At 30.6% G+C, this 9,754-nt stretch overlaps 1 protein-coding gene across 1 annotated transcript in view; it reads right to left on the bottom strand.

Moving 5' to 3' along the window:
• LOC117174366 (regulating synaptic membrane exocytosis protein 1) overlaps positions 1-9,754 on the bottom strand; it is a 522,514-nt gene that overhangs the window by 162,846 nt on the left and 349,914 nt on the right. Inside the window, exon 11 of the mRNA XM_033363427.1 lies at positions 8,913-8,981. Coding sequence (XP_033219318.1) covers positions 8,913-8,981 — 69 coding nt within the window. The remainder of the gene's footprint in view (positions 1-8,912; positions 8,982-9,754) is intronic.

Raw genomic sequence — 9,754 nt, 5'->3', positions numbered from 1 at the left:
AAATTAAAATTCGAAAATTTTTTCTAAAGCCTCCAGGGGACTTCGTTTTCGCACGAAAAAATTTTATGTGCCCTTATTGCATCCGGACCCACAATTGCTGTCATTGCTGTATTTTTTAATATTTCTACATGAAAATTTTACAAAATATTCTTCGAATGCTAAACTTTATTGCACCATTGGTTTTAATAAATAGATTTGAACTGTTTCGTGAAAAAAATTCGCAAAAATTTGCCTTTTTTGCACGAATTAACGTTACCCCCCTCCACCCATAATTCAACTATTCTTTATTTAAAATAAAAATATTTTTGGGTTAAATTATCAAGCATTATATTTTTCATTGAAAGTTCGATTTTATACATACAAAATTCATCATTTTGGAATGCAATTCCAACTGTCGCCTAAAAATTTAACTTTTTGACTTGAAGATTCAAATATTTGGTTTGAAATTTAGCTATTTGGTTGAAAATTCATATCTTTTGGTAGAAAATTAATCTTTTTTGGTTCAAAATTTAACCGATATTTATATTTGTAAATTTTGTGTTTTATTTTTGGCATTTATCAAATGAAGTAAAATCAAAAATTTGACATGAACTGTGGAAATTGAAAGTTTGTATGATTATCTGTGACAAAGAAAGAGAGGTGTAGAAAATGTTTTCAAAATAGAATGACATATTTTTTGAATGGCTCCTTATCAGTAGAGGCACGGAAAATTTTTTATGCAAAAACATTTTAATTTATTTACAATTTTTTCTTCTATGAAATAATTTGCAGATATAAATAAAACTCACGTTGCTGCTGCCACGTTCGATCTTATACTCGCAGAATCGTAAAAATTCTTATGAACGAACACGTGAGTCGATTTCTGAATCCTCCATCCTTGACTCCAGGGACTCCCCATGAGAAATGTATTATCGATACCAAAAGATCGACGTCTCTCAATATTTATAACCTTGTTCTAAATATTTGAAACCAACTTATTTTGTTATCAAAAAATAATCTAAAAATTACGTTTCAGCCTATTTCTAAACAAAGATGTAGTCACTCAAGAATCAGCAAACCCCTGATTATTTTACATTTAAAGTGAATAAAGTTACAAAATTCAAAAATCAAAATCATCAGAATTGGACAATTTTTTAATTTAAAACATCTTGAAACCAAGTTTAGGCAATCCGAGCAGTAAATTCAGTCCCACAAGGTGCGTTTTTACGTCCCTGGATTTTTATTTCCTCACATTAAAAATATAAACAAATTTAAAATCCATTATTACACAAATTTGTAATTAAGAATTCAGCATGAAAATTCAGAACTCTAAAATTGTAAATCTTCAAAATTAAAGAAATTATTCAATTACTATTGTATTAATTTCAGATAGTTATATTTTTATATTTTCTAGTTTTAAACATACAATTTACAGATCTCAATTTTCAAATCGCTTAATTTCTAACACTTCATTCGGAATTATTATTCATTCTGAAAAATCTTCCAATCAAATATTCTTCAATTTTTAATGATTCATTCTTTAACGTTCAACTAAAAGTGAACAATTTCAGTATATTACATTGAAAATTAAAAATAAAATAATTATACATTTTAAAGTCGCTATAATTCCCACTTTTTAAATTGCACAATAAAATGTAGCGTTTTGATTGAAGTGAATATTCTTTGAGACTTCACGACAAAAAAAAACACTTTCAGTGTTTATCCGGTTAGGGCCCCTTTTTTAAGATATAGAATGTCGGAAAATGAGGCTTCCGACTCAATTTTGAAAACAAGGCGTCTGACTGGAACGCATAAGGTTCTGCGTTCGACTGTTTTTGGCTTCGTTTCGTTTCATTTTTTTATATATTTTAAATAAATAAACAAGTTTTGTAAATAATGTTTTTATAACAAATTTATATATAAAAATGCAAATGTATTCATCACAAAATTTAACACATTTAAAAAGTCAACGAAATACTTTGATCCTGTTCATCGTCGAATAAAGTAAAAATCAAAATGTAATAATTAATTTATTAATTAATATTATAATAAATAAAATGCAATACTTAAATAAATATACACGTAGTCTAGAAGAAATAGCCCTGTGTGTAGTACTGACATTACTTTCTGGTCTCCAAATTAACTTAGTTCAGGGATGGAGAAAAAATAGAACCAAGAAAACGAAACACACATGAATAAAAATTGAGAACCTACATAAACCAGTAGTGTGAATATATTTTCAAAATAAGATAAACGAACGCATAGATAGCACTACTTGGGAGGCGCTTATAAGAAACAAAGATATAGAGGGCTCATGGTATCGCAGGTGTAGAAAGAATGTCTGGTGATACATGGTGGAATGATAAAATCCAGGCTGCCCAAAAAACAAAGACAAAAGCGTACAGGATAACTTTGAACATCGCAGGTCTTAGCGATGTGGAAAGAAATGGACGTAAAAATGATTACAGACACAAAAAGAGGATGCTCAAAGGACTAGTTAGGAAAAGTAAAGATAAAATCAGAACAGAATAAGAGAAGAAAATAAAAACGACTTTGAAGGAAGCCAGAAGCTGCTTTATAAAAAAATAAAGGGAAGTAAAACTACGGAATTTGTCGACATGAAAAATAGTAATGGTGAAAGACTATATAATGGTGACAGGATACTAGACGCATTGAGATACTATTTTAGGAGACTATTCGAAGATAAAGCTATAGGTCACTCCAACTGCGATGTTGAACACGATGCGATACAAAACTCAATTGAGAAAGTCTGTGTCCCTGAGGTTAGGAATATATTTAAGAACTTGAAAAACGGTGAGGCTGCCGTGGTAGACAGTATTAACGCTGAAATGTTTCAACACGGTGGCGAGTACATACCAAATAGACTGTGCGAATTGATAAATTTATGTATCGAGATGGGAGAAGTCCCAGGCGGTTAGAAAAAGAGATTATCGGTACCAATATAAAAAGAAAGGGAGACAAAAGCGACTGCAATACTTATAGGGCGATCAGCTTATTGAGTCCCGTGAGTAAAATATACTGAAAAATACTTATTCTTAAGGTAATGGAAATAACAGAAGAAAAGATTTAGAAAGTCCAAAGTGAGTTTATGCCAGGCAGGTAATGAACGGATCAAACGTTTAGCTTGAGACGGATCACAGATCTGATTGTTTATGGTTTGGAGAGTCCCGCGATAGTACGAAGGACATTGAGGTTACCCCCGAGACAGTTTCTACAGCGGGACTGCAGTTTATTTCAAAAGTTAGTTCCGGCATCTGGAATTCCGTAGTTTAATACATTTTAGTTCTAATTACGATTATTTTTTATTGCATTATCGTCTTATCGCTGAAGTCTTGGTTGTTCATTGGTTAATGTTACTCATGGGAAACCGCTTTCAAGCCCAAAGGGAGATATAAAATGCACTAACATTAGAAGATACAAATAGGATATATTATACCTACCGCTGTTGTGAATTACATCCATTCAACAAACGACGCACTTAAATAGAGCCATTCTAAGGCCAGAATATTGTTCGGATTATTAGGGAATATGTGATGCTCTTCAACTGGCTTTAGGGGAAATTATGCTAGAGTAGGTCATAACAAGATTCAAAATATCTCATATAATTTATAGTAAATTATTAAGCATAATGATTTTCGCTGTAAGAACACTGTTACACTGTTAGAAATGTTCAGAAAATTTTGACATATTTATAGGATACTAAAGTAACTGAAATTAACTTCTATATTAAATTAACTAAATTTTTAATAAAATACAAAAGAAATATCTAAAAACTAATAAAAAATCATTTTCACCAGGGGTGAAGGGTGAAAACACCCTTAATCGTGGAAACATCCCCAAAAAATTATTTTTAACTATTATTTTGAAAAGGGTGCATCGGTTAAAAATTAATTTTCGCAGATAGCTTATATGCAAAATATACATAGAAAATTCTGGTATTCACTTTTCTTTTGTCGGACATATTTTACGAGAAAACTAACCTAGCAGTAGGGGGTCAGTTGTGCCGCGCGAATCGTACGCTCCTCGTGTAAATAAGTTTTTTTTTCTCTTGAATCCATTTAAAACTTTACCAGACCTTCAAGTAAATAATACATTTTTTACCTAGAAAGAATAACCAAAATTTATCATTCCGTAACCGATTTTTCGGGAATTATTGTCGTTGCATAATTTAAAGTTTGCTTGACTTTACATCTGCAAACATTACTTAACGAGCTTGGAACTTTATCCAATTTTTCCTGAATGTGTGACAGAATAGTTTTCAATAATTACACCACGTGCATTAATTATTACTTTTGAAAATCTTTACTTTCCATTTGGAAAATTTAATCTGCGTTGTTAAAGTTTACCGAACTGTCATTTATTCTTTAACATTTCTTAAGACACAAATTATTACAATAATGGCAAGCATTCTCCTTTTGGTCCATATATCCCAATTATACTTAAAAGTTCTGTAAATTTTCCTAACCAAATTTTCTGCGTGCAGTACAACTCGCCCCCTACTCCCAGGGTGGATATATCGAAACATATTGCCGACCAAAATAAAGTGAATACCGTCATTTTTACTTTACTCAAAAGTTGTCTGCAAAAATTAATTTGTGCTAATGCACTCTTTTCAAAATAATCGTGAACATCCATGGGGGGGGGGGGGTCCACAATAGAAATATGCAAGCCAAATCTGCCGTGATTTAAGAAAACACCGTTAACTGCAAAAAATCGAAAAATGAGTTTTTTATATCGTTGGAATCATGAAGAAAAGATTCAAATGATTATTCAAAAAATGTTTTCAAATTTTTAATAACTTTGAAAATAATTATTGTTAAATTTGGTAAAAATTTCGTTCTGCCTTCATGACTTGGTTTGACTCGACCCGTGCTGTGCATTGCAGCGAGAAGCCCTTTTCGATTATTTGTATACCAGTCGATCTCGACCTCGATGACTTATTTCTGACTTCGTACTGACTCGGCACCTGACTTCCTACTGACTCGGCGCTGACTTCACATGACGCCTACGCCCATCTTTGCAGACTCACTACGCTGTATGACGACTCTATCCTCATTCTTACGACTTCAAATACAGTTTACTGACTTCGTCATTGCTACAACGTCTTTAACGTTACGAGATCATGCTTTCACTGTTTTACGTGATTTCATTAAGACTTCACGAAAAATTCTAAGGTTCGAAACGTTCGACTTCAGAGTGAATAGCTCCTCGGTTAACTGCAAAATTTGGCGAATGGTGATTTATAAGAGAGCCGTAACTGCCCCCGTTACGGCGTTTTCTGAATTTCAGTATCCCAATTAACACCGTTAACTGCATTTTAGATCATTAATTAACATTTTTTATCCATTTTTTTTTGCAAAATTGAAAAGTTTATATGCAACTTAGCAAAGAACAACAAAAAAAGATGCAGAAAATTAATTAGATTCCGCGGTACACGCGAATAAAGATTCGAACAGTTTTCGTCGATTTTCTCGGCTTCTTTTATTTTGCAGTTAATGGCATTTCCGCAAATCACGGCAGAAATAAAAATAATTTTTTTTTCAAAGTTTATAATTGTTAAGAACTTTTGGTCCTTCACTTTGAATTTTTTTACCTTAAATTCATAATCAGCAAGCCTAACATTCATATATAGACATCATGTTTTTGTTGCTCTAGAGCCTGATTTATTAAAGCTATTTAAGTTTTATTTCGATTTTTGAGAATATTTGAAAAAAATTGATTTTCAAATTAGCAAATAGGTTTTTTTAAAACTTTTTACGGCACATATTTACCAACACAGTGCAAAAGGTTTCATTAAAATTAATTATTTGGATGCTTCCAATGGTTTTAAGAAAAATTCTAGAGATATATTTATTGACCTCTCTCGATTTCCAAATATATGTCACCACTTCTGATGGAAGAATTAGAGACGACACGGTAACAAGCGTTCAATTCAGAAAAATTAAGAATTTGTATTTCTATGAATACGCGATTATAATACGCTTAACTTATAAATTCGAAAAATATTCAAGCTTATATTTATTTATATTTTAATTATTTATTTAAACGTCTTAAAAATGCAACAAAGAAATCTATGCAAATTAATAAATAATTAATTGGTGAGAATTAAAATGTCAGAACTTACATTCCGCATGAAGGCATTAAAACAACATATTTTGTGAACTTATTAGAAGGAATTAAATAAAATCAAAATATGACCACTTCTGAGGAATAAAAAATATCTCTGTGATATGCGTTACTGGTACAATTAGAAGAAATTAAATATAATGAAAACACGTTCTCTTTGGGAGAACAGAAAACTGTGTGGCGATCGCTATGGAAATAGAAGTCAATAAGTTTAGGAGGTATCTTATTCTTATTGTGGCATTTTAGACAGATCGAAAAATCGCGCATTCAAAATAATAGAATAATCTTCACTTTTGCGCTGAAATCTGAAAATATTAATTTTTCTCTATTCTACACTTATTACCGGGAGAGCACACTTGTCACTTATTCATGCGGAATTAAATACATTACAATTTACTTCTAAATAAAACCATTTTGTGACCCCCTAAAATCTTGCAAAAAATGTTTCAATTTTCAATTTTGAAAACATATGTTTAAATAAGAAATTGAATTGCGCATCTTTTTTCCTCATAAAAAATTGTACCTCTTTTGGTTTTCGAAATAAATAGAAAAAACTATTTCTTCACCAAACCAAAATTTAATTATTTTTTTTTACTCAACTACCACTTAGTGAATCAATTTTTAGAATTTCGTAATAAAATTTACAGTAATTACGCTTTATATTGATCTTAGGGTAGTGGCGTACGTTAAAATTTTAAATATTTATATAAAAGAAAGATAATTATTTTTTCATAACGTTCAAAAATTTTATAGTGATACTTTCCAGCGTTTGGTGGGGTCGAGCATATTTTGAGCAAGCTAAAAGTTCCGGCGGGACAGTTGTTCAAAAAGAAAGAAAGAAGTTTTATGGAAAATATTACTTCAATTGATTGAGCGCTTAAAAAACTATGTTTTTTTTTTACTTTCAGCGCTATCGGTGCTCGCGCGAAGGCAAGATAGTCTGCGCCGAGCGCTCGGGTGATCAAACGCGACTGGCAGGTCGTCAAAAGTACACAATAAAAATTAAATAAGTACTAAAAAATGATGATTTATTATCATTACATTATATTTTATTTTTAAAAATTATTAAACACTTATGGTAGACATTTCTCAATGAAATTTTAAAATAAGATAAACTGTCCTTATTAAGGGTAACATTTTTCATAGGGCATTTTGCCTTTTTCTTACGTAAAAATGTAAACAAAGCTATGCCTGTGAGACCTTAGAATGCACATAGCCAACTTGTAACAGAAGAAGATTTATAGAAGAAATTATTTATTTTCTTCTCTGAATCTTCTTCTACCGCAAGTGCAGTAATTTTTTCTTTCTTCAAAACAGATTATATATATATATATATATATATATTATATAATTTCAAAGTCAAAGAAGCATTCTAATTGTCCTATATTGGGCTAAGAATCTCTATGGTTCTGGAAATTAATTTCTCTCTCTCTCTCTCTCTCTTCAGGTATTTCTTTAACTTTTTTTCTGGAGTTTAATATAAAATTTCTGCCAAACGAGATGAATTTCCAAACCAAAGACGAATTCTCATCAAAAGAGTTCAATTTTTAATCAAAAAAGATTTTTTATTTAAAAGAGAAAAAAGTTCTAGAAAATTGTTCAATTTTGAAGGGAAAAGCCGAATTTTCTGCAAAACAGTCGAATCTTCAACCCGCGAGTAAGAATTTTCAACAAGAAAAGTTAATTATCAACTAGATAGTTCAATTTTCTACCAAAATATTTGAATATTTATCAAAAAAGTTGAATTTTCAATGAAAAATAACTAATTTTCAGCAAAATTAGTTAGTTGTCAGGAAGTTATTTGATTTTCAACCAAATAATTTAATTTAAAAAGTAACCAAAAATGAAGCTTACTCAAAAACACGAAATTTTGAATAAAATAATTTGACTTTGACCCATAAATAAATTTTAAGCTAATATGATGAATCTTCAAAAAACAAAAACTTGGATTTTTCACGGAAGGGTTCAATTTTGAATATTTTTAATCAACAAGATACAACGTTTAATTTTGAAATAACAGAAATGAATTCTCAACTAAAGATCGAATAGTTCTATTTTCAGTTGAAATAAATTATTCTTAACACAAACAAGAATTGTGAACAAAATAGTTGAATTGTCAAGCAAAAAGAATACATTCCTAACAAAGTGGATTAATTTTTAACAAAACAAGTAAATTTTCAAACATATAATTTAATTTTTAACCACACGAATGAATTGTTGAACCAAAATTGCAAGTTTTAAAGAAAAAAGTTAAATTTTCAACCAAGAAAGATTTTTTAGTTAAGAGAAAGTTAAAATGAAACCAGATTGTTGAATTTCCAAAGTCAAGTATTTAATTTTCAAATCAAAAAGACAACAAAAAACAAATAAAGCTCTACAAATTAATTAGTTCTAATAGTGTTTTTTATATATTTCTGTAAGTAGTTTAAGTATTGGCTGAGAATCGGATCACTATGATGCGTAATTTGTTGATCAAATAAAAAATCCAAAATCTATATAAGAACATTGCATATCATTTTGATATCCTGTTTTATAGCATTTACTGTGATACTGATATTGTCCTAATACTTTAAAGAATTATATCTAAAAAATTGCTTCTTCTCCTAACGTTAAAAAAATAAATATTGACTTAAGAGTTTTCACTCAACGCAATTATTAAAAAAGGTTCTACGAACTATTTGATTGAGACAAACACAGACCTTTTTCTTTCTTTCAGGAAATTGTTTTATTTGATCCCAGTGGGTAAATCAAGTGATTAGATAGAAACAGAAAAAAAATCTACTCACATCTATGTCCTTTGTCGCTAGTAGTATCTCTTCGTAAAACCACTCTTCTCTTGGTATTTCCTCTTGGAGCTGAAAGGTTTTAAGAAGAGTTTAATTAACAGTTGGCACTAGTTATTAGTATTCTTTTATAGCTTTGTCGCTTAAACAACGATGCAATTCGGCATTATTGGTTTTAATTATATTCAGATAGGGGGAAAAATAGGTTATCGAGTTGGAAAGTAAAACGTAACTAGAACATTGAGCCCACTACACACGCACTGATTACCCTTTCTATCGAAAAAATCGTCCTACTTTTCTTAAATTTGTTATGTGTTTCACAGGAAATCTGATATGATTTGCAAGTGTCGTATATGATTTGCAGAAGTTTCTTTACTGTAGCGATTTCATTCACCACGTTCTCGGGAAATATTTGTCACATAAGTTTATGAAATTATTTTTTATCACACCGTTATCATAAGTGCGATTTGAGTTACTGTCGATTATGTCCAAAATAGCACCTCTTAGCCTATGTTGTAAAATTTGTACTTAGGGTAAATGGTGAGACAAAAAATAGCGTGTGATACTTGGTCCCTAAGTGGCACTTTTCCTTGTGTAAATTGCAGTACTCGTCCTTCGTATCACGAATTGAATTCAATTCAATTGGATTGAATTGGATTACCTCTTGTGTTGTTAGATTAGGACCCTATGCAACCTACTTGCACTTATTATCGTCTAGTGTGATAAATAACATTGTGTAGCATGTTGCCTCGTGTAGATTGCAGTACTCGCCCTTCATCTCGGGAATTGGATTCAATTTAATTGGATTGGATTGGATTACTTCTTGTGCTTTTAGATTAGAACTC

The sequence above is a fragment of the Belonocnema kinseyi genome, chromosome 6 (assembly GCF_010883055.1).
Source record: "Belonocnema kinseyi isolate 2016_QV_RU_SX_M_011 chromosome 6, B_treatae_v1, whole genome shotgun sequence".
Lineage (NCBI taxonomy): Eukaryota > Metazoa > Arthropoda > Insecta > Hymenoptera > Cynipidae > Belonocnema > Belonocnema kinseyi.
Note: the sequence above shows the minus strand (reverse complement) of the source record. Positions and strands in the feature narration are given on the sequence as shown.